At 36.1% G+C, this 25204-nt stretch overlaps 2 protein-coding genes and 1 long non-coding RNA gene across 10 annotated transcripts in view; 2 read left to right on the top strand and 1 right to left on the bottom strand.

The window, feature by feature from the left end:
• DCAF17 (DDB1 and CUL4 associated factor 17) overlaps positions 1-13446 on the top strand; it is a 22575-nt gene extending 9129 nt beyond the window's left edge. For 2 of the 7 annotated variants that reach the window (XM_023931004.2, XM_086896876.1), the window contains exons 9-14: positions 1369-1511; positions 2911-3020; positions 3413-3500; positions 5009-5092; positions 6486-6641; positions 7418-8081. In XM_023931004.2, the coding sequence (XP_023786772.1) occupies positions 1369-1511; positions 2911-3020; positions 3413-3500; positions 5009-5092; positions 6486-6641; positions 7418-7543 (707 nt within the window). In that variant the 3' untranslated portion in view covers positions 7544-8081. Of the gene's footprint in view, positions 1-1368; positions 1512-2910; positions 3021-3412; positions 3501-5008; positions 5102-6485; positions 6784-7417; positions 8082-11397 lie in introns of those variants that run through there. The other 5 variants (XM_023931003.2, XM_023931006.2, XM_086896875.1 and 2 more) reach the window with 4 other exon arrangements.
• The window catches only part of LOC147652245 (uncharacterized), a 29324-nt gene continuing 14357 nt past the window's right edge, over positions 10238-25204 (bottom strand). Inside the window, exons 3-5 of one of the 2 annotated variants that reach the window (XR_015289007.1) lie at positions 16048-16101; positions 12548-14565; positions 10238-11542 (exon numbers count right to left, since the gene is read on the bottom strand). This is a non-coding gene — a long non-coding RNA (uncharacterized LOC147652245). The remainder of the gene's footprint in view (positions 11543-12547; positions 14566-16047; positions 16102-25204) is intronic. The other variant, XR_015289008.1, reaches the window with a different exon arrangement.
• On the top strand, positions 13871-25204 carry CYBRD1 (cytochrome b reductase 1). Its single transcript, XM_086896900.1, has 4 exons — positions 13871-14097; positions 18065-18273; positions 20861-21015; positions 21223-25204. The coding sequence occupies exons 1-4, from the start codon at positions 13911-13913 to the stop codon at positions 21521-21523; spliced, it is 852 nt and encodes a 283-aa protein (XP_086753026.1). The 5' UTR covers positions 13871-13910; the 3' UTR covers positions 21524-25204.

The following is a 25204-nucleotide window of genomic DNA, read 5'->3' as shown; positions in this document are numbered from 1 at the left end:
CCTTGGTATATAAGCTCTATTTAAAAAGTTGTTTGGGTAAAATGTCACAAACTTTCTAAACTCATTATTCATTTTCTGACAGATTTTAGTATCAGTAGGTCCTTTGCTTATGCTTCCATCTTCAACATTCTCTACATTTCCAGCAGATGCATGAGTTTTTTAAAACCTATCATTTATTATCTCTTGCACAAAATCTCCCTTTTCCTATGTGTTACTCTGAAAGGCAAATGGGACACAGACACTCTCCAGCTTAGGAAAGGCTTCATTTCCATTGGCAGTGAACTAATATCATTCAATCCAAATGGCTAAATTGATGGAAACATGAACAAAGGAAGAGGCAAGAAGCACTCCATAAACATAATATCTGATGACATGTGACAGCACCATTGGCATTAGGATAATTATCTAGACAATACAGGATAAGATCAAATCAAAATTTGGATAAGATATTTGGGACTCAAAGTCCAGATAAGGACCCTGTTCTTCTTGCACTAATTCAGTTTGGGTTTTTAGATTCTGCCTGTTTAAATTCCCCGTGTAATTGCAGATTTTTTCCACGTTTTGTCAGTTTTTTCCCCAGCTTTTCTCTGTTAGAAAGAGCTGATCTTCAGTCTAAAATTGATTCAGTTATAGCAGCTGTAGAAATTGCTTTAATTTAGCTAGTTGGCAGAAGTTTTAAAGTTCTGTGCAGTCCATTTCATTCAGAGATGCCTCTGATTTAGCAAACAGAAGATTGGTACTAATAACCTAGTACATCTCAGTAATTTATCCCAACTGAAATGACAGGAAAACTAGACCTTTTGCCATTAATTGCAAAATATTCTATATTTTGATTGATTTTTGTGAACTTAGCTACAGATTGTATCCATTGTGGTCCACACTATTTAGTTGTATTACACAAAAGGAGGAAGCAGCATCTGAATATTCTATCTTCCTGCATTTAATTTTGTCATTTGAGGTTGCTGCTTGCTGTTTCCAGTTATTTATCACTGTTTTTCCCAAAAGAATAGTGACCATTTTGATATGTTCCTTGATCTGTTCATGTGTGCATCATTTCTCAATCAGATGAGCTGGAATAATTTTAATTATTTGCTGTGTCTTTGCTCGTAAGCCAAAGATACTAGAAGAGTATTCAGCCTCAAGATCTGAGAAGGCAGTAACCCTCCAGAGGGAACTGCAGATGTGCACTTGAATGCTGGGTGAGAATAACATAGCTGGCGCTGGCAAAGAGTTCATAGCTAATGTGTTTCCACCAATCTTCAAGAGTTCTGAAGAACTAGTAGCTTAATTGGAATTTAGAATTGTAAGGATCAATGGAATTATGACTGTTCTGCTACTAATGGTGTTAACGTTACCGAATATTTGCAGATACCCCACCTTTGCTATTTGAAGCATCTTCTCTGGAGAATGCATTTCAAATTGGAGGTTACCCTTGGCATTATATCATCACACCTAACAAGAAAAAACATAAAGGAGTCTTCCATATTTGTTCTCTGAAAGACAATGCTTTGGTAATATATTCAGAAAGCAGCTTCTCTGAAATTAATGTGTATTATGTTTGTCTTCATCTCTTATTCTGAATAGGTTATAATACCTTTGTTTACCAATGCAGTGCTTTCACAGGGCTCACCCCAGTATCAAATTAGCTATCCCATGGAGTCATGTGTAAAATACTTTCTTCTGAATCAGTACTGCTTCTCATATTTCCTTCATTCCAATACAAGAGCAGCACTGTCAGAGCTGCACAGCACTGTATTCATGACTTAAAAGTTAAGTCTCATTACCTGTTTCCTTGCATGGTAACAATCTAATGCTTCTGACTAGTCAGCCTACTAAATGCTGAGTACAGAATTATTTCAAATTTTAAGATATTGCAGAATAAATATCCTTAATGTTTGTAGTTTATCTTTGACTTGTACCTTCTCTCTCTCTCCCTAAAAAGATTTGATTGCTCACTTTAATCCCTTTCTGTCCCTAGAAAGGTTTTATTAGTTAGTTTAATCTGTTCCTAATTATTTTTGTTTATGTACTATTTATCATATGAATACTATTTTGTGTGAGATCTCCATCTCAGCTTTTATTTTGAATCTGGAATTGACCTGAAGATCATTCTGTATTTCAAGCAACTTCTGGGCCTGTTCACAGTTTCTTGACTAAATAAGTCTCATCTGTAAATGTCCTTATCTCTTTTGCTCGCCTGATCAATTATTTCCCTCCTATGTTATTTTCAAAACTGATGTTTCACAATTGTAGCTGAAGATCAATTTTGATTCAAATGGACTTGCAGAATCCTTTCTCATCTTTTTTTTTTTCTGTGTGGGTTCATATATTTGGCAATTTGAATGATTGACGTAGCTAAATTTAACAACAGAAAGCCACTGCCAAAATCCTGAGATTTTGACCAGCTTGCATCTGACTGCTGAAATCACAAGGTCTTCCAGGCTTACATGCTCGACAAATAATTTGCACAAAAGAGGCTAAGCCTGAGATTTGAAGCTCAAGTCAAACTCTGTGCTAATTTTTGTCACCTGTCTTGACACATCCCATGTCTTGGATACTCAAATAGCTGGAATTGTTGAAGTGTTTGCACGGTGTAAATTAAATCTTCATTCTGCTTAGTTTCAGGAGAGATAGGACAATATATCACTAAGGTACAAGATTATTGCTTATTGCTTATTAAAAATCTCTAAACTGCTCCACTGAATTTCTTGAGAATTGGAACCGAGTCTTTTTATTATTGTTGTTGTTGTTGTTTTTATTATTGTTCCACTGCCATCCTTTCTGATCATGTTTAGGAGCAGTACTTTAAAACCTCCAGAGGTATATAGTGAGGAGCTCAGTATTTCCTCTTTAATTAGATCTGTGAGACTTTAAAATACTAATATTCTAAGCTTTCCTTTTCTTCTTCAGGCAAAAAATGGCATACAGGATATGAAATGCTGTTCACTTGAACCTGACTGGATATATTTCCACCCAGATATGTCAGGTAGAATAATCCACGTGGGACCAAATTTGATAAAGTATGACCCTTTTTTACTCAAATCTTTTATTCATTAGAGAAGTTCCATAACTGCATGAATTCAATAGTCTCACAATTTGCAGGCCCAAACACTCATCAGACTATAGAAAATGTAAAATCTATTATTTTATCAGAATCAAAAGCTCTTTTAGAAACATCTGCAGATTTCTCTGTATGATGAACGTGGCACTAGAGGCCACAGTTTAGATTTTGGTATGAAAAATACTCAAGGACCACTGTTTCAAAATTTCTGATAAACATAAATTACAAAAATAATTTATTTCCATTTTATTTATTTACAATGTTTTAATGTACTAGATATAAAAAATTATATAGAGATGTTGTAAGCAAATTAGAATACATGACTTACTTTGTAATTTATTTCTTTTGTAGAGTCTTAAAGCTTAAGGAAGTTAAAAATCATGCAGATCAAATGGAAATTGCAGAAGATTTTACAATCGTAGCCAACAGAGAAAACTGTGTGAGTTTAGTGTCTGAGATCACAATGTGTGATTTTTGAGCTATAAACAGGGGGTTTGCATATTTGAGTAATCACTGTGTTTTATGGGCTTTTACCCAAGGTTTATTGAAAGACATTCTCCATCTTCACTGGACATTTAAGTGGTATGAAAAGAATTTTGAAAACAGTAACACTTTCAGGATAGATTTCTGAAACCTCCAGTCTTTTCTTTAGTTTTCAGCATTCTTTAAGATGTGCAGTGTAACTATGTATCATGGGTATAAAACATACTTAAAAGATTGGGACAGATTTCCTTCAAATGAAGGTGCCACCAAGTGATAATTGTGTGCATCTCTGGTGCTCAGGTAAGTTGATCATACAAATGCTAGAAGTGTTTCAAGTCTCTCATAACTTAGTGGTAAGTCTTCATAAGACAATAAAGACGTTGCAATGCTTCCAAAAGTCTGTTCCTTTTCCTGGCCATGCACACCTGTCATTCTCTTGTGACAAGTCTGGCATTGATCCTAACCCTTGGTGAGCCAAATCAGTGCACTAAAATAACAGAATAATAACCTGTCAGGAAATGTACTTTCTGCTTGCTTGTTTTGCTGAACTGGAGCAGAACAGGACTGAGTCATCAGTGGATCAGAAGAGTGCAGAAAGGTTGAATCAAGTGTGAGAGGATGATTTAAAACTAATGGTAGAACTGAGTTCTTAAATCACCTCAGTTGTTTCATGAAGTCTTTTGTGATACAGAATCACAAAGATAATCTAATGTCAAAAAGTTTAAAGAGCACACATGAAAAAAATTCTAGGTAGTGCCTGGACCTGTCATTTTGATTAGCAGACAAGGTTACATCTTATCTAAAAACAAGTTTTTATAGTTTGAATACTGTAAAATGTGTGAGAATCTGTGATGCTAATTTTTAAGCTTTTTCAGGAAAAAAAGGTTTGTTTAGATTAAAAATCGACACAAACTCAAGAACAAAACTTGCATTGAATTAATAAACTAAACACCAGGTCATCTAATAACTTGCCATGTTGCTTTTTGAAAGTTGTGTAGGTAACTTGTGTTACAGTAAGAAGAAAGAAATATGAGTTCTAATCCTGCCTGTGCTCTGCTTATTAATATTTCTGGTGTTAACGAAGCCCAGTGAAAGCAACCATGGTGGTTTAAGATGCTAGTTTTCCCATCTTCTGGAAGTAGAAGTTTAGGGGAAAAAATGGTGGTGATTTAGCAGTCTTAATTCTCCTTCAAGCATCTTGGTTCTAGTCACTTCGGTTCAAAAAATTATGGTAGCTGAGAACCTTTGCCACCTCTGTGGGACACCTCTGAATATGAGTAAACATAATATCTCAACTAATGTCACCAATTTATTGAGCTCATAAAGAAAACAGCACCAGGGCTATGTGTAGCTAATGAGTAAACCAAGGTCAGAAAGCAAAATATATGAAACAGATACATTGTCAAATGGATAGAAACTAAATCACTCCAAAGTCTAGAGATACTTTTTTATGTTTCTCCAAAGGTGAACAACAGTGTTACTGTAACAGCTTCTGGTCGAGTGGTGAAAAAGCGTTTTACTTTGTTGGATGATGACCCAGAACAAGAGGTAACTGATGTAAGAAGAGCCTTCATGAATTATTTTAGTGTTTAGCTGGCCAGAAGCCCTTCTTGTTTCAGGTGCAGTGCATGTAACCATTAGCTGTGTGTATTCTTGAGTTCTTTACTCCTCTTCTCTTTGTCTTCTTCCAATTGCTTCACATGCTGTTTATCATCTTTTTTCCTTGGTTGACATTTGAGATTTGCATTTTTTCTTTCTTTCAATAACTGATCTTATGCCCTATGATACCATAACTCCATATGATTTCAACAGCACAGAAAAGATGTGTTAATGTGTGTTAATGTGTAATGTGTGTAAATCTGTAAATTACTCTTTCCTCCACTTAAATATCTTCTTTGAATATTTCTTAAAAAGCATTTTATGAGATGAAAGAAACTTTTTCTTTTCCCCTGCTTTAGGATCCTCTTGTCTTTTTTACAGTGTGTCTAAACTTTATTTTTCTCTCCCCTTTTGATTGGATTATAGGATAAGGTATTTAACACTTTTCCTTTAAGTAACTGCTTCTTGAGAATGAAAACACTTGAGTTCTAAAAGGTTATGAAAAATATTTTTTAGCTCTCTATCTAGAGCTGAATGTATAATTGACATAAGAACAACAGGTAAAATTAATTGGTTTCTGGCAGTAACTCCTATCCTTTATTCTGAAGAAATAGATTTTACTATGGTAAAAGTACAGCACAGTATGACCCTTAAGGGTCTGCAGTTTTCCTATTCACTTTTTCTTTTAACCAAAATAAAAATAATTGCATGCTATTTTTTTTCCTGCTGTTACACTTTGTATTTCCAGTAAATGTTTTTACATTATGGAAGAAAAAGACTGGCTTGAATTTAAGAAGTATGTCATAGTGAGATAAAGGCAATTAAGAGGTTCACAATCTTCACATTTTGGTGTCAGTTCTTCACTGACATATAATCTGTAGAGCAAGAGAGAGATCTGAACAAAACACACAGAAATTCATGGAATTACTCTAATGTACCCATTCCCTCAAAACCTATGATAGTTTAAAGCTACCTGCCTCTTAACATCTCTGCTTCAAGAGCCTAAATATACTTCTTTGGCCACTTTAAAAGTACTTCTTTTCTCTTTTCATATATCTATGTTGCATATAAAATACATGTACTTGCACTTCAGGATTTTTCAGGACATTACTTCCTTTTCTCCTGCTTAAGGAATTTTGCTGAAATACCTTGACAACTCATATTGTGGGAAAATGCCTGTTGGGTATTGGGCTCCCAAAGTTTTCTTTTGGATAAGAAGACTTAAGAACTAGAATTTGCCCAATTCTTCTTTCACATGAAGAAAAGAGAGCTATGCAATTTAGGTAAAGGGGAATGTGAATTTCTGTTTGATTTGTAAACTTGAGGTTTTGTTTTTCCTAAGACATTCAAAATTGTGGACTATGAAGATGAATTGGATTTATTATCCACTGTGGCAGTTACTCAGATAGGAGCTGATGGAAGAGCTCACCTTGACTTTCACTGCAATGAACATGGCATTCTACTTAAGAGTATTCCATTAAAGGAGTCCTGGGATGTGGTGAGGAAAATTCTTGTCTTTTGTTCCCAGTGTCTCTTCCCCATACTTAATTACATACCATTTTTCAGATTTCAAGCAGATGTATAAGTAGTGTTGCAAGGGGATGAGATTTGCATAAAATAATAATTACAACTCTAAAATTGTAAGTACTCCATCAGACAGTAGTTAATTTACCTGAAAGTCCCCATTGTTTAAAATAGCGATTTGTTGTTGTTGTTGCTGGTTGATTTGTTTGGGGGTTTTTTGGTTGGAGTAAGGGTTTTCCTTAATGTATTTCTGAAGTATTTATCAACTTACATACTCTGTGTGTAGTTATGCCAGACTAACTTTACAACTTGTGAATAGTCTCTCTAGTTTAACTTGAAGTACTCATGCATAAAATGAAGCATGGACCTCATTGTATATATATTTGGGAAGATGGAATGGAGTGATCATACAGTCCAAGTTTAGCTGGACATCCAGCTTAGATGGTCTGAAATTTTCAGCTGAATTTTCAGTTACACCTCTTTTCTTATTGACTGCGTAGTCAACTTGTGATCTTAAATCAGATGCTCTGAACCTAGATTCCTAAAATAGGGATATGAGAAACCTCTCAAACTTTTAAAATTCTGTCCTTTATGTGGAAGAGTAATCTCTGTGTATCCACACAAAATTTCTGTCTGATCATGGAGTTCACCACTGTTAAATACTTTTTGTTCCTCGTGGAAAATGGTAGGGATATGAGCAAGCTGTGGAAATAGAGATTGCAATCTGAACTTTTTTTTCTCTCATTTCAGACTTACAGTCATGAAGTTTACTTTGACAAAGACCTCGTATTACATATAGAACAGAAGCCTAACAGGAGATTCAGTTGTTATGTTTACCAGATGGTATGTGATACTGCAAGAGATGATGATCCTTAATGCTATAAAAAAAAACCAGAAAATGTTTTGTAAAAAAAGGAGGGAGAACTTTTGTATATATTTAAGCCATAAACACCAGCTACAGAGACTTTTGGATGCTATTTAAGGATTCCATACATAGTAATCAACTATTGTTTTTCTGGCTGGATTTAATCTTAACATTTTGTACTATTACATAAAGTCTTGTTTCTTTTTTCTTTGTGACACTGTACACTTGCTTGTAGTTCATACATCGCCTTTCATGTATTTACCAGTTCATCATTAATGCTAGATGCAGGATTTATTGCTTCTCTTCAGCAATAGGACTGAAATACTGGGCATCAAGGAGAAAGACATGGATTTACTTACTATCTACCATCTGCTGTGATGTCTTATATAGTTTTACCTATGCAACTGTAATACAAACTCTTAATCAAAGTATGTAAAACTATCTAGGATAAATTTTGTATGTAGTATGAAAATTGTAGTGCTACCATTAAACCACTTAGACAAAATCCTTCTCTTGGTTTTGTGTGAGAAATAAAATCACTCAGGTTTTCTGGTTGTGTGTTTTGATTTAAAGATAAATATTAATAAATTATGTACTTTACTGTTTCTTAATATATTTTCATATGTTTCTACATATATATATATATCCAAACAATTCTGTGCCCTGTTAAGGTCAGGAGTTGTTTTGTCTAAGCTAAAGCTCCCAGCCATTTACTCTTATTACTGTGTGCAGCCTATCTGATACACTGGAGTTCTATGTGGTATATTCAGAATCTGCAGAGTGAAAGCATTCATTTTAAGGTAAAAAACACAACAACAAAACACAGGCTGTAGACCTCATGGTGATTAAGTTTTTCCAAATGCAATCCAAAGATGGGCTTAGAAGCATAGCTCTTCAAAACAGCTCTTCATTACCATCACTGTCATCATAAGCATGGTAACTCTACATGCAAATGTTTCTTTTTGCTCCAGGCTTTACTAATTAAGTTGGATCATTCTAAATGATGCAACAGAGAAGAGCTCTAGAAAACTGAAATAAATTTTCTATTGTGAGTTTTTAAAGAAAATGTAATGTAAAAGAAAAAGTGAATTATAATTTGGGAAAGATGAAACAACACAAAAAGGACATTTTTTAAAAAAATAATGAAATAACAGTAGAAATAAAGGGCAGCAGCAACACCAAACTTCCACCCTACCTTCCAGAAGTTTTCACTTTGGGAACAGCTAATAAATTCATCTGGTTCCCAGTTATAATAAAGATTGTTAAAAGGAATACCTGCTAGAAAGGACACCTGAGGGTAGGGTGGCATGTAGGCTGAATGTTTTCTGAAAGAACAGTTGTGAGGAAGGTCTCTGAGCACTCTGCCTGCAAGAAGCAAAATCTTGGTCTAGTAATTAAAAAAGTCATGGACTAGTGAATTCATGTTGGATTTCACCAAAGGTTCTTTGAAACAAGCTTCCTGCTGTTCCCAGAATGAACAAATCCTAAATGGAAAGTGCAAAAAAGGGAAAGTAGTAAAACTGGTTTTCTAAGACTGAAACACAAAAGAATATGTAGAACAACAACAGTTCTTTTCTAACTGACAAGTACTGTTAAACTACTCTTTAAAGAGCTTATTTTTTCTGGACTTGATCTGGATATGTCTGTAGCAATGCCTCACCAATAATAACTGAATTGTATCAACAATTCAGAGAGGATCAGAAGAGATTATTCAGAGATCAAAGCTCTCTGGTTGCTAGACTTGGTATTTCTATAGTATAACAGAAATAGAATAGTATAGTATAGTAGAACTATAGTATTTATTTCTGCTTTACTGAAATTACAAAATGATGACTAAAATCTTCAGGTTATTATATTCTTACAGAATATAAAAATAATTAGAAGATAGAAAATAATTTTATGGCAGTGCACTCAGATTTAATAAAGTAGTTGAAGTGCTTGCTTTGGCTAATAGAAGATTAACAAAAATAGATTGCTTTTTTTCGGGGGGGGGAGTTGATTTTTTTTTTAATAAAGAGGACTAGGTATCCTAGCAGAGTGAAGAGTTACAATAATGTGATTGTTAAGAACTCTTGGTATAGCTTAGTAACTCATTTAGTAAACTGGGAGTATAAATGCCTTATTCCTGGCTGAGTGGAGAAGGAATAATGTGTTGTTGAGAACTCTGTATTTTTAGGGAAGAGTAAGGGCACATTCTTCTCAGGAAGGAAAAAAGGAAACATGGTAGGGAAAGCTAAAATTCACTGGAATTACTCCAAAAAGTGACTCAAGAACTCTGGCGTACTTGAAATGCTGCAGGAGAAGCAATGCATTCCACATGATAGGCTTGCAGGCTCTCCAGACAGTCCAGTAACAGCTTCTTGCCAGAAGACAGGCAGGAAAATTGTTCTGTTAATGTGTTTACTTGGATGTTCCATATTCAGACTCATACATTGGCAATTTTCCCTATTATCTTCTGTATCTGCAGTTAGTCTCAACTTTGGATGTTGCCTGCCTCTAACATGCAATACATAGCATGGTTATACACATTTCCATGCTCTGGGGCAATGGAAATCTAGCAAACTCCTGAATGTTGACACCATGCTCTTCTCATTTTAGCCCTTTGTAATGTCCCTGCCTCTTTGTACTGCCTGAAAGCTGGCTTGATTTTATGGCTGTCTCAGGAACATTTTGTTTTTGTGGACCAAAGCAGCATACTTCCAGTATTTCTACTTCAACAAAATCACTTTTTATTTGCAACTTTACCATGACATCTCAATGACTGGCTCAGAACAGAGAAGCAAAAATAGGATCTCATAAATGTTAGCCCTTTATTTGTTTTTGATAAATATAGCTGTTTAGAGACCCAGGTGGAATTTCCCAGCCTAGAAACTTAAAAGATATGAAAGGAGTGACTTCTCTTGATAAGATTTGCTTCAAGCATAAAAAGAGTGCAAATCTTGCCTTTCTCTTGTCATTTGAGTACATACTCACTGGCAAGGTTGGTGAGTGGTAGAGAAGAAAATAAGAAAGCACAAGCCAAATAAAAAATTAAAGCTGTAAAACTTTATAATCTTGCTCTGACAGTTCCAACTACTGTCCCACAGTTCCACAACTTTGAAAAGCTTCTAAAAAATAATTATTAGAAAATATCCTACAACTCACAGAGGCAAAATGTTTATAGACTAAACATCAATAGAGAGTCTTATTGCACAGGTCACAATGACTGGCCTATGACCAGTATAACATTTTGGACAAAAGGTGGTTTGCTTGTGGCATTCAAACACTAATTACTTGAACACATTTGTCTGTATTAATCCTGGTAAGATAACTTCTACAGAAGTATTTCTAAAGCTTCCCCAACCGTCAGTTAAATTAGCTGCCAGAACAAAGCTGACTGGACAATCTTAGCATTTTTGTTTGTTTATAAAATGAACAGCCATCAGGTTTCTGAGAAAGTAATCCAAATGCTTTAAGGGATACTGTAACTTATCTGGAATATCCAGGTCTAAGGCTTAGATCTTAAAGGACTTGTCCAGCACAAAGAGATAAAGTTGTAGCTGGTAAAAAAAGACTAATATTTTACATCTCTGACAAGTCAGTTATTGGTCACTTGAAACTAGAAACACTTCCTGTATTAAAAAAGTTACATCATAAGCACAAAATAGTGGCCTATGGTGACATGGTGTGTTGCTTAGATAGTAATTTTATTTACACTTATGTTCAGGCTGCTGCTCTCTAAATGAATGAATGGTATGGCAATAATGACAGCAGTTGCCAAGTACCACTTGTGCAATACTGGCAGGAATCCATTGCTACTTCTTCAAAATAATCCTTGAATCTTCGTCTGTTTGGTAAGTCTTAATTTTGTCTGTCTACTCTGAAGTTCTTCCAGGTCTGAAGTCACAGTTATCCTACAACTGACAGTGCAGCAACGCAAAGAAAGAACTGCATGTTAGATCATGTCCCAACAGAACTGCAGAGTTGGTAATGTACTGGAAAAATATCACTGTCTTTAGGAGACAGAAGCTCTGGAAAAGAATAGGGATTATTAACTGCGGTAGAACCTATCCACAGTAATGGTTAACAAAAGCAGGTGTTCACTGATCCAAGAGACTTGAAAGCTCCATACAAGATAGTGCATTTTTATGCACTAGCATTTTTATGCTAGTGGGGGGTTATTTTCCACGCAGATTATCAAGTGCGTCATTCAGCCCTCAGCAGTCAACTGTATCGTGCTCGGTTCCCACCCCCAAGTAAACAAGAAATCCACTCAGACATCATAGCTGTGCTAAGGATTGCTTCTGATTCTGTCCCAATCTGATATTTGCACCAGGTGGGCAAGAAGAGGTGGAAGAACAGGAAATGCAGAGAAATACAGGCCAGAGTTACTAACAGGGCTGCCTGAAATCTCTTCTGCATTACAGATGTTCCATAAAGAACATTTCACTTTGTCTAACAATTTATTTTGCACTTTATTCTGGTTTGACTTATTTAACAATATCTAAGCTTTAGAATTTCTTCAGTTCTATTTTTTACAAAAATTGCTCATCATTACTTGGTAAAACTAGACTTCATATTCAGTTCAATAGAATTTTGTGTCTGCTCTTGTTATTTGCTGCTTTAACAGGGTAAACCAGTTTGAGCTATAGGAATTCATGGAAGTCTTGAGAGATACAGTTTTAGCTTAAGTAAAGTCCACTTGAGTAGAAGATTCCTAAATGGGACTATTGGGATAGCTGATATAATCAAAGCTTGTTGAAATCAGTGGGAACTGGAAGCTTTTTGCCATTGGGTGATTTAGGTTCATAGGAGGCAAATGAAAATAAACATTTATGTCAATTTTTAGGCTTACAGAGACCAAAGTAAAATTTTTCTGACCATAATATTGAGATAACCTGTGTGCCTCATAAACTAATGACAACCTGGCACCTTGAAAGATTATGTGTGAGTGCATTCATCAGAAGATTTAGGGCTTAGATCTTCTCTTAGATACTGTGACTTATGAAATTTAACAATACAAGTGTTCTACTTACCATTGTGAGTAGAATGAGCAACCAGTTAAATGCTGAGGGCAGGTCTCACAAAATCCATGCAAACTAAAGCTAAATAACTTTATACAAGTGCTGCTCAAGTCAAGCTTTTCTTTAAAACATCAGCATCTACTCTTAGGAGATTAAAGACGATAATGAAGAAATATATTTGTATTCCACTCCAGTCTGGCTTGGTCTTCATGTCTCTATGTAGGTATTTCCAACAGTTTAGTAAGTACAGTGTTTGAATTGGCAGAATTCTACTGAAACTATTTTAAATTTCGTTAAACTGTTCCCATTCATTTGCTAGGCCTCAGTTTAAGTGTGAGATACCAGAGAGCTCAAATGGTAGCCAGAGTAAATAATATTTTTTTCTCTCAATCACTTAACAAACTTCTAATTCATATGTAGTTCAACACTAATATATATTTTAAAAGTAAGCTAATCGAACACCCAAAAATTAGTGTTGAATATATGTTTGGGCGTATTCTCTTACTACATTTGACAGGCTTCAGAGCCAGCTGCATGTTCTACACCAAAACAAAAAGTAACTGCTGACTACATTATTTGACCAAACTGGTCTAATCTCTCATGTTATATTTTTGGCAGGTTTCCTATTATTTCTTTTGCAATTCCGTTTTGTTTACTTCTGTTTTCCTCTCTAAATTCCCTGCAATGGGCCCTTCCATACCGATTGGAATTGTCTAAGTTTTATGCATTCCTTTTCTTTGTTAGCGGATATTTGACATATTTTTGCTATTCAACAGAACGATGTCCAAATCCTTCTGCATACTTAGGCCAGATTCCACATATGAACCTGGTTAGTATCTGTTCTATATTTGCAGCACTCAATGAATCCAGTGAGAAGGGGGTGATCATGATGGCAAGACTGCTCCGGCTAAGTACATTAGTGTCCTTACGTGCCCTCCTGCTCCTCTGAATTTTCTGTATGCGCTGTCTCTTCATCATTACAGCGCTCCTGCCTTATCTGTAAGTGCTCATGACTGTGGTGGCTTATCTTTATGGTGGGTCTGTGAACTCTCCAACCTCCACAACAGCCTCTCCGCACAAATCCCGTGACCACCATCTCCCTTCCTTGGCTGCCAGGGGGAGCGCAGTCGGGCTGCCACCATGGCAGGGGACACAAAATTCTTTCTAAGGCGGAGTTCTAAACGCGACGGGACGCTCGGAGCGGGCAGGGTGGAGGGGCGCGGAGTTCCGCCCTGCTCCCGGCCCTTGCTGCGTCCATCCCGTCCCGTCCTGTCCCGTCCCCGCCGGACCCGAGCCCACGCACGAGCCCGACCCCGCCCGGCCGCCGTCTCGCCCCTCCTTCGCGGCGCTCGCTGCCGCGCACGGGGCTCGAAAGATGGAGGACTACGGGCGATTCTTGGCGCTGCTGGCCTCTACGCTGCTGGTCGGCTTCGTGTCGGTCATTCTCTCCCTCGTCTGGGTCTTCCACTACCGCGAGGGGCTGAGCTGGGACGGCAGCCCGGGAGAATTCAATTGGCACCCCGTCCTCATCATCACGGGCTTCGTCTTCATCCAGGGCATCGGTGCGTCGGGGGCCCGGGTCGGCACGGAGCTGCGGGGGAGCAGGGGCTGCCTGGGGCCGGGGCGGCGGGGCGCGGGAGGCTGCGGCCGGCAGCGGGTGACAGCGAGAGCGCAGCAGTCGGTCCGCGATCTAGGGAAGCCAGTACTCCCGGAAAAGGGATAAAGAGTCCCTTGTAATAAGCCAAAATTGCTACATATGGGTTTTGGGTTGTTTTGGGGTTTTTTCTGCAAGCACTTGTTTATCCTGGCTCGGGGATTGCCGTGCACTTTGAGTAATGCTCGCGAGGTGTGTTTTTCCTAGGCAGCAGGAATTTATGCAAGTTGAAAATCGAAATGCCAGAAATGCCGCCCTAGGAAAGTTTGTCTTTTTGCTCTCTTCCATGACACAAGAAGAGAAAGGAAAGTTCAGTACCACAAAAGCTTGATCCAGGAGAGAGGTTTTTGCCAGAGAAAATGTAGTACCACAAGCACTATGAAAATGCAATTCTTCGGGTTAGACTTAGGATTAAGTGTTTTGTAAAGAGCATCTCTTAAATTAATTATTTATTCTGTTGCTTAAATAACATAATTATTAGGATACAGGGTTGTTTGGGGGGTTTTTTGTTTGTTTTTGTTTTTGTTTTTGTTTTTTCCAAGAGTGTATGAACTTCGGATTTCATAGAGTTCAGTCATGGACTAACGTTTTCCCATTACACTTCCAACCCAACCAGTCAAAAGGCTGGAAGATGCCAAAGGCTGTCTAGTTCTGGCTAGGAAGAGAATGATGTGATCTCAACATACACTGTAAATTTTTGTTTTCCAGTGGGAGTGGGGCTGTTCTGAGCCTTCTTGTAGCTTCAAGCTGCAAACTACTATTGAGCAATAAACCATATTTTGAAGTTGTTTTACATAACATTGCTCAATAGGAAGTGTAATTTCAGGCTAAAAATAAACAATAAAAATCACGTTGACTTCACTAAGATCTATACTACCTAATGTGCTCAACCTGTTTTTTTTTAATATAATCATAGAACATTTGAAGATAATAGGGAGAGGCTTCCTGCAGCTTTTTCTTATATATTTGCTATTTTTTTCCCTCTGAAACTCATTTTTTTCCCTTTATCACAGAGAGAGGGGGTTGCCCCAAACCTTGTATGGGTAAGGATATAGGTAAAGTAAATGGAAGTTTACCATAGCTAAGAAACTATACACATACAAGGAATTCACTAATAATACAGCACGATTTAGGGAGGAAGTCCTATTACATAATAGGAAAAGCAAAATTGGATACTGAAGGGGTACTGTAGTAAATCAGATGAAATCTTAACAGATAAGATACCACTGTGAATCTGATTCAAATTTGCCTGATGGAAGTCTACCACTGAATTAAAAGCAATTTGGATGAGTGTGGGAAATCAGATACCTCTTTGGACACATACAAGCAAAAGAAGTCTTTAAGTAGTTGAAAGTAGAAAGGTGTAGCTAAAAAAAAAACTTGGTTAAATCTGACCAAAGTTAAATTTGAGTAGAGGATTTTAAATAATGATTAAACCAATTGTTGTCTTCAGTTTGTTAGTCTATATAAAGAATGGAAATGTTGTATTGTTGGTCAATAACTCTAGAATTCTGCCCTGTACATTTGTAAAATGACAGATGTCCCATGCCATATAAAGATGTTGCAAGGTATAACTCTGCCCTGAGTGACACATTTTAAAACCATAGTTTAAAACAGGAGTAAGATCTGAGTCAAAAAGCTCAGTCTAGGGTACCTAGGCTGTCAAATTTCTTAACAGTACTAGAGATCTGTAGAACAGAACAAGAGAGTTCTGCCTTGAGAAAGCTCTTCACAAGGCTGCTTTACCATGTCACCGCCAAACATTCTAATTATATATGTGCTTATAACCTAGGTTGTTTTAATTTTGACATGAAATTACACATCACATCTGAGTAAGTTTTTATGAGCTTGTACTCACTGAAAGGTGAACCTTCCTTCTCTCCCTTTGTTCCCCAGATTGTCTTCTTTCCTCCTGCAGATCAGAGAAGCACCAGTTACAAGGCAGGGAGAAGCACACAGAAGTGGTGAAGGGGAAATAAAACTGTGTCTTTTCACAATGATGAACTATTGCAATGAAATTGCAATGTGTAACTTCATACAAAGCCCTCACAGAAAGATGATAAACCAAACTATAATATCATGCATATGGCCTGGGCTGTGGCATGTAACATGGTAATGAATGATATTGTTAACAACTGGCCAAGCCATTAGTCAGTTATTCCTTGGTTTCTATTGGGATGTTTATGGGAAACAACTTAGAAAACTCAAGGCCCAAACAGATATCTGAGAGTATGTGGACAAGTGACTAGAGAATTTTATAGTGCTTTTGGAAGTTAAATCATCTAGATGACAATAAAAAAAAAATTATATAAAAATTTTAGTCCAGACTTTACCCTCTGAAATCAAAGACTAAAAACTGAGACCAGGACATATGCTTATTTAGTTTTCTTCATACAGAGTCCAGTACTCTACTGCACTGCAAATAAATTATTGACTGTGGGACATATGGTAAGGAGGATATACTAGGAATATCCTCATGGAATGTTGCAGCTTGTTTTGGGGTCTTTTGATACATCTGCTTTACAAAATTAGAAGTCATTATCATTAGTACTAAGTTGATTAATAATAAGCTAATGCAGGATATTATTGCCAGCTGGCTGAACATGAACTGGTATGTGCCCAGGTGGCCAAGAAGACCAACAGAATCCTGGCCTGTATCAGGGATAGTGTGGCCAGCAGGAAATGTGGCCAGGGCAGTGATTGTTCCCCCTGTACCTGGTACTGGTGAGGCTGCACCTCAAATCTTGTGCCCAGTTTTGAGCACCTCAGTACAAGATAGACACTGAGGTGCTGGAGTGTGTCCAGAGAAGGGCAATGAAGCTGGTGAAGAGTGTGGAGCACAAGTCTGAAGAGAAGCAGTTGAGGGAGCTGGGGGTGTTGAGCCTGGAGAAAAGGCTAAGAGAGGGACCCTATCATTCTCTACAACTGTCTGGAAGGAGGGTATAGCAAGTGGGGATCGACCTCATCTCCCAAGCAACAGGTGATAGAACAAGAGGAAATGGCCTCCAATTGCACCAGGGGAGGTTAAGATTGGATACTTCAAAAAATTTCTTCACAGAAATGTTGGGCAGGTATTGAAATGGTTTTCCAAAAAAGTGATGGAATCACTGTCCCTGTAAGCATTCAAAAAAACATAAATGTGGTGCTCAGGACATGGTTTAGTGTAGAAGTGACAGTGATAGGTTAATGGTCAAACTTAATTATCTGAGAGGTATTTTCTAACCTTAGTGTTTCTAGGATTCTATGATTCTAACATTATCACATAATGTCCCTTTGGGGAAGTGTTGAAGGTGATAAGCTTGGTGCATGGAATCACATTTATGTAATCATATTTATGTAATAGATTGCTTTAAGACAGTCTTATTGATATCAGTGTAATAGAGAGTCATATAAATATGCAATTAGAGAACAGCATTATCCAAACTTGGTAAAGAGAATAAATATTATAAAATAATTCTACACAGTTTATCAACAGGCGATCTCCTCAATATAAGAATCAGGCTATATTGCTCCAATCTGACTAGTAGCAGAAAAATCAAAATTCCATGTGAAATCCCTATTAGATCAATTTAATGCCTGAGAAAAAGATCACATTCAAGTCATTTACCAGGGTTTTTTTTGAAACACATTTAAGTTTGTGGAATTTTTTATAATTGAGAAAAAATCCCTTAAAAGCTATATTTAAGGCTCGGTTGTATTTTCAGAGTATGCTATGCTAAATGTATGAGAAAAAGCCTATTAATAGACTTTTTAGAAGACTTAAGGTTGGATTTTGCTGTAATTTACAATGTAACTATGTGAATTATGCATAACTATTAACATCTGAAAGAAATTATCCTATAAAGCCTAAAATCTTGTTTCTCTTCTTTCTTCAGCTATTATTGTGTACAGATTGCCCTGGACCTGGAAGTGCAGTAAACTCCTAATGAAGTTCATACATGCTGGATTAAACACCATAGCTATGATTCTTGCAATTGTTTCTATGGTAGCTGTGTTTGAATTCCACAATGCCAAGAATATTCCTAACATGTACAGTCTGCACAGCTGGATTGGGCTGACTGCTGTTATATTTTATTCTCTACAGGTCAGAATCTAACTATATTTATAAACAGGTTGTAAATTTGAAGAATGTTTTGAGTAATTCAGGCACAATAGGCTCTTGCTAGCACATTGTAACTACTGGGATAGCCATTTTACACTCTGATTAGGCAAATTACCATGTAAATGTACAAATACTGGATCATTGACTTCGAAGAAAAATGCATTTTTAAGCATATTTTGTTTATTTGCTGGCATAATGGCCATTAACTTTACAATACAGTTACACAGTAGTGTGTTTCTAAGCCCTATTAACTCCTGAACTTACAGCAAGTTACTTGGTTTATTGGCAGCATATTTAGATATAGGTAGAGCATTTATTAAGGAAGCCTCAGATGAAGTAACAAGGCTTTTTTGTTTGGTTGGTTGTTTTTTTTCCAGCTATCATAAATTTAAGTAGTCACTTTTTGGCCTTAAGACTTTGTTAATCAGCAGAGCAAGTGCATCAGGGAGCAGTAGAGACGTAAAGGATCTGACATCTGAATGAGCTACTACTGGCTAACCAGTTTTCCTGAATCAGCAGAACTTTGACAGATGTTCCTGGGCATGATTTAACTGCTCTTGGCAGAGAATTAGCATTATTGTAATGTAAAATGAGCTAACTTAGTGTGTTTGGCATTTGGCAAAGAACAGCAACCATGCCCTGAAATTTACAGAACACAGATAGAGATGCTTCTGCACATATATTCTGAACTCCCCTATGTGTTGTTACATAACGGAAATTTATTTTGTACTTTCAAATATTTTTTTCCCCAAAACACTAAAAAGAAAAAAGAGTTATCTATGATCAAGCACAGAAAAGCCTCAGCTAAGGGATTTGGGTTTTGGATTTTATCCTTCACTGCTCAGGCCAAGATAGACAGGAAACAGTGTTGAAATAGTTTTTTAACATTTAGAGAAAAATACAGCATATTGCAGCATTGTCAAGTATATTATCTATAGCTAAACAAATTAATAAGAATGAATATGAATGAATAAAAAAGAACAATGTTAATTTTAAGTTTGTCCTGATAATGCAGGTATTTCAAGGAAGCCTGTGCTGCCACTACACTGAGTATCAGTATTTTATCTAATGGTTAAATGAAGAATTGTGACTAAAATCTTAGTTCTACTTTTTGTTTTGCTACTATAAACAAGATCAATGGCCCTTAATGCCTTACCTGTCACATGAAAAGATCCTTGGTGTTCCTTTCTCCAACCTGGGATGTAAGTCTCCAGTTAGAGACTGATGTTTATCAAGTGACAGAGCATCATAAAAAATAGTCATAAAGTTGTATCTTTGTTAACAGAGAAGACACTTGGCACTTACCAGAAGGGGCATGTCAGTCATACACTCACATAATACTCTGCCTACAATATTGTAACTATATTCTAATTAAGCCAAATGTAGGTTAATACAATATAGCACACTGTCATGAATTTAAGAATAGGCCAAAAATGTAAAATGAGACTGTCTCTTGGAAAACCATGTCTCTGGAAAGAAGTGCTCAAAAATGACATGAAGCTCTAAATGAGTTCACACAATGCTGTGACGACAGGAAAAAGATGGCATTAGTGAAACTAATATGAAATATTATGTATTTTTTTTTTAAATATAAAAGACTGATCAGAAAAATAAAAAGCAACAAACCCAAAGAAATTCTGTAAAAGTAATTTGAGAGCTGGGAAAGCTATCTTCCAGTGCAAGACTTCAAAAACTGCAGCTATTTAGCAGATCTAAGATTAAGAGATGATTTGATAATGGTGTGCTAAAAAGCCTCCCAGGGAGAAAATATCAGGCTCTCTAATCCATTATGAAAAGATAAAACAAGGGCTAAGACTGAGTTAAAACAGAATGAAATACAAATTCATTCAGGGTGTCTAATTTAGCAGCAGGGAAGAGTAACAGTAGAACAAACTAAAGAAGGGATGCAACCTCAATGTGACTGGGCAAGCCTGTGGATGCAACCATGGGACATGATAGGCTATTTTCCACCATAAATTAGTGCTAGTAGGAGGACTAATGTCCCCTGAATAACTTGATGCTAGCCATACATGTCTTCACTCTGCAAATGCCATGTGATTGATATATTGAAAGACCACTCTCCTTCTAAAGATAGGCACTTAAATTTAACTGAAATTCTAACAAGATATTTAATCCACTCAAGTCAGAAGGTTAGACTGCCTTCTGATGTTCCTTTATGTGCAAATCTGCAACAGGAGCAGAGAGTAAGACTTGACAAGACTGTAAAAGTGTGGGTCCTCACACCTTTATTATCTTAGTGAATTAATGACACTGAAAACCTGTGTTTCCAGTACTTAGTTTGGTTGGAGTTTTAGCACTATCAGTAAGTTTGGACACCGATATTAGGTAGAATGATTTATAAAATATTTAATGTCTATTTCCCAAGTGCTAATCCAGAATTTTGCTTTGGTTTTAATGGGAAACAAATTAAAAAATGAAAATGCCAATTCTTTTCAATTTTTTACCTGAAGACACCTCAGAATGGAATTTTTATAATTATTTTTACTCTGCTTGAGAAGTGCAACTTGTTTTCCATCTAGCCTTAACTATGAATCTATTTTGGTTTTAGCTTTTCTTGGGTTTCGCTGTCTTTCTGCTCCCATTTGCTCCAGTTCATCTCCGCGTAGCTCTCATGCCAATGCACGTTTATTCGGGTCTTACCATCTTTGCAACAGTGATTGCAACAGCTCTCATGGGAATCACAGAAAAGCTTATATTTGCATTGTAAGTATTTGTTTCCACTTGTTTATTAAGGTTATTCATTGCAAATATACATCCATTTGCCCTGAATAATAAGCATCCAGTATTGGGACACTGTTTTGTTTTGCTTGTATTAAAATGAACTACCTAGCAGGACACTGTTGTTTTTAGACCAGGATTGTCCTTAAAACAATCTTTTCTAACCTCTTCTTTCTTTTTCCCCTTTCAAAGGAAAAATCCTGCATACAGTACATCCCCACCAGAAGCAACTTTAGTGAACTGTCTTGGTCTTCTGCTTGTCATTTTTGGTTCACTTATTTTGTGGATGGCAAGCAGGCCCCACTGGAAGCGGCCCCCAGCAGAGAATGCTAAAATTCTGAGGCCCATTGGAGCAACTTTTGAAGACACAGAAGTAGAATCCACAATGACAAACAGCAGTAATGCAGATAAGTCTGATCTGAGGAGCAATACTGAAGCAGCCAGGAAACAAAACATCAAATTTGATGAAGCAGGACAAAGATCAACTATGTAAAGAAAATACACAGAATAAAAGTACTATTATACCTCCAAATTCCCCCTGGTGAGGGTCCTTCTAGTTTAGTTATATTGATATGTAAGTAGGTGGGGGTTCATTTTTAGTATGGCTTGCTGAAAGATACTCAAGTTTTCTGCATATTGATTTAAATTCCTGTTAAGTCCCAAACTTATTTTATTGACTAGTCCATGCCTTGTCTAAAAAAACAAGAGCATGAATGACATCACATAACTGGAAACTGTTTTCCATATCACTTCTTAATTTAATGCTTATATCTCTTATAGTCATGAAAAATTTAACATGATTCAGACTAAATTTTGCTCTTGAGTGATTTTGCAGGTTATGAATCAGCCATGAAGTATACCAGATGGAATAATTCAGTTTGTCACACATAAATTTTCTGGTAATGTTCTTTTAAGCATCATAAACTTGTTTTTAAACTTTTTTAAAGCTCTAATTTCTCTAGCTGATTAACCCCCTCATCAGCTGCTATTTTCTTTGGGATTTGAGGTCATTCCGCACTTTACAAAGTTGCTTCATAAGAATGTTTATTCTAAAAATTTTAATTAAAAAAAAGAATTTAAAAGTTTGCTTGATATGTTCATAAAATGTTATGTTTCCTTCAGAAACTTCTGGGGGTTTTTGGTCTTGTTTTTTTAAAATCAGAATGTATCTGTTGACCTTTTAACAAATTCTACCAAATATATTGTATACAGACAATATTTGGCTTTGAATTACGTGCAATTATTACTGAAATCTAAGAAAATTTTAAGACACCCAAATGCAGAATTTATCTTATTTGAAAAGCTATAGAAACACACTTAGAAAAGTGTATCACTTAAACTAAGTCTTCCTTTTATCCCAGAAGGCAGCATTTTAGTGTCTTTATTTGATTGCACAGTTCTGTTGATTTATGATACTAGACTAGAAATTAGGAGGTTAGAAACCATAAAAATCTGCTATCAGACTCACAGAAAAAAAATTAGCTTCAAGTCGGAAATGCTTTCTCCAAAAGACACAGGTGAGCTTTTCTGTTTTAATAAAATGCTACCTGTTAACTGAAAGCCAATTTGGGTATCTCCACACTGACAACAAAAGCATTGTTATCATGGGCTTGAAGACATGCTTTAGTCTATAAGCAATCTATACAAACTCTATGACTTTTTCATTTGAAATTACAGTTCTAATAATGCAATTTTCTTTAAATAATAAAGAGTCCCTACTAGCACTTTACTATTATAGCTCTTTCTTGTAATTGAAGTATTAATGTATCATGCTCATTCATTAATTTCACAGATACAAACAATATTTATACTTTTACTACTATGTAAGAATAATTATAGTAGATTATTTGGACTGCTCATGTCCAAAATGATAAGCCATTCTATTATCTCTTATAAAAGCTGCAGAGCCCACTAGAAATACAAATTTACCGCTGTTCATGTTGGAATATAGACAGTTTCAGACAGCATATAATTTCCTATTTTTTAAATACTACATAAATTTTTATCTACTTCAGCTTTTAAAAACATTTATATATTACCCTTCAACAAATGTGCCATTTTTGTAGTTCACTGTGTGTAAGAACAAACTATTTTGGACATGAGTTATTTTGGGTTGTCTCTGACAAGAAGCATCTCAGTTCCTGTTATTTGATTTGTTATAATATTTTATTATTTGGTGAATGCAGTACAGAAAGCTAGCATAATAAAATATTTTTAAAACTTCTGTACAATTTGGTACTCAAGGACTACATCCCAGAGCTCCATGTTTTCACTCATAGGTTTGTGGATGACTGGGTCCAACCTCACATTGGTGTATTTTTCCACTGTAGAAAATACCTGCTTTTAATGTACAATTCAGGTATGTCAGAAGGAACACTAACCTAAACTACTAAACTACTGCGTGAGCACTCCTCCAGTCCCACTGTGTGCAATGAATCAAACAGTGAAGCATGACAGGGGAAGTGAATAAATGAGTTCACTTGCAGTAATTTACTATGCAGCTTTCTATACTGCACTCACACAGGCAACAGCATTTTAAATTGTTATGTATTGGCCTGTTACTGTGTCTCATCCACCTGTGAAAATGAGCTTGCTCAATCCTTGCATAGTACTAGGTCACATAATAAAAGCATATGTTTGTATGGAAGGCAGTCAGCTGCCTAGGGATTGTTCTGGAAGAAACTACATTGTACATTGTACTAGAAAAAACACAAAATCTATTACTTCTTTTGTTACAGCACTGAGTTGAATGTATTGAAATAAACAACTTTTAGGTGGTTGGTTCTATATGCTGTTAAAGTTAAGCTATAATAACCAGTATGCATTCTGGTTTCCACTGTATTCCATGTACTGTTCAAGGGGAATGCTACTTGAAATAAGAGTGGTGGCATTTCTTTATTTCTCTGTTCTCATGAAGAGTAAGGTACAAGTAGCACCAAGGTTGTGGGTTCAAACGCCATATGGCACTTTTGCTTAAGGGTTGGACTCAATGATCCTTCTGGGTCCCTTCCAATTCTAACCATTCAGTGATTCTGAGATATAAAACTAACTGAAAATCAAGGATTAGCAACCTTTTGAGGGCAGCCTCCCAAAGCATAAATTTGCTTTTCAACTTAGAGGTCAAATGTGATAGGAGAAACTCAGCAGAAGCTGTAGGATTACATTTGGGGAATTTATAGTCAGTGATATCTCATGTGTATGAACTGTGGAATTCTGGCTGCTGATCTTTGGAAGGTCCCCACAAGATGCAGTAGCTGTGAGCTCCTAAACCGTGATCAACCTTGGTGTGTGCAATTTAAATCTGACAAAACATACTATAGACTTTTGGCTTAATTCTAAACAGATTAAAAAGGCCTCTAAGTATGCTTGCAAAAAAATTAGGTTAGTTCAATGCTAAGTAAAAATATTTAGGTGTTTGGAGAGTAATAGTCTTAAACCTGCTTCTCAAAGTGGCCTTCCACTAATTTTCCTTTCATGCAAATTTTCTTAGCTGTATTTAGGAGTAACATAAATACAGTACCAACATAGGAAACAAAAAAATTGTATTTTCAAAGATACAAATGGAAGGTAGAACTCTAGCTTTTTCATTGGGAATTTTCTGCATGTTTGGAAATCATCTACATGGTTGTTTTTACAGGAACATGGTTGTAGAGCTCACATTCCAGGTTTGGATTCCTATAAAAAAACAGGAAGTTAAAAAACCTAACATTGAAAGGGCTATCTTTTTAAGATAACTGGAAGAAGAAATACTATCTTTACATGCTGTCATGCAGTACTATGCATAGAAGCAGAAGAGTGTTTTTTTCCAACATTAATGAAACTGAGAAATGATGGTGCAAATTAGATTCTGAAATTGAATGTAATTACATGTGTACTTATTATTACATGTAACCAAGAATATGGCATATGATAATGTAAATATCGATTACTTGTTTACATGGATATTTTATTGAGTGACTTAAGAGATATTGCCAAATATTTTCTATTTCAGAAGTCTCTTTTGCTTTGATTTCAGAAAATTCCTTCCTCTGTTTTTAAGTTGACAAGAACTTAAAAAAATATTTTATTATCCAAGGTACTTACTTGTAGATGAGAGCAAATATTTAATTACTATGTCTTTTTCCCTTATTCTTTTTTTATATATTAATAAAAATGATTTTTTGAGCTTGTGATA

This window comes from Cyanistes caeruleus, chromosome 7 (assembly GCF_971803275.1).
Source record: "Cyanistes caeruleus chromosome 7, bCyaCae1.hap1.1, whole genome shotgun sequence".
In the NCBI taxonomy this organism is placed as follows: domain Eukaryota; kingdom Metazoa; phylum Chordata; class Aves; order Passeriformes; family Paridae; genus Cyanistes; species Cyanistes caeruleus.
This window is presented reverse-complemented; position numbering and strand designations above follow the sequence as displayed.

What these genes read in the sequence shown, in the direction of transcription:
- CYBRD1 (XM_086896900.1), top strand. Translation starts at nt 13,911, where the DNA reads ATGGAGGACTACGGGCGATTCTTGGCGCTGCTGGCCTCTACGCTGCTG. An exon ending in CGTCTTCATCCAGGGCATCG is followed by an intron (nt 14,098 to 18,064) that starts GTGCGTCGGGGG and finishes TTCTTTCTTCAG; the next exon opens with CTATTATTGTGTACAGATTG. An exon ending in GAAAAGCTTATATTTGCATT is followed by an intron (nt 21,016 to 21,222) that starts GTAAGTATTTGT and finishes CCCCTTTCAAAG; the next exon opens with GAAAAATCCTGCATACAGTA.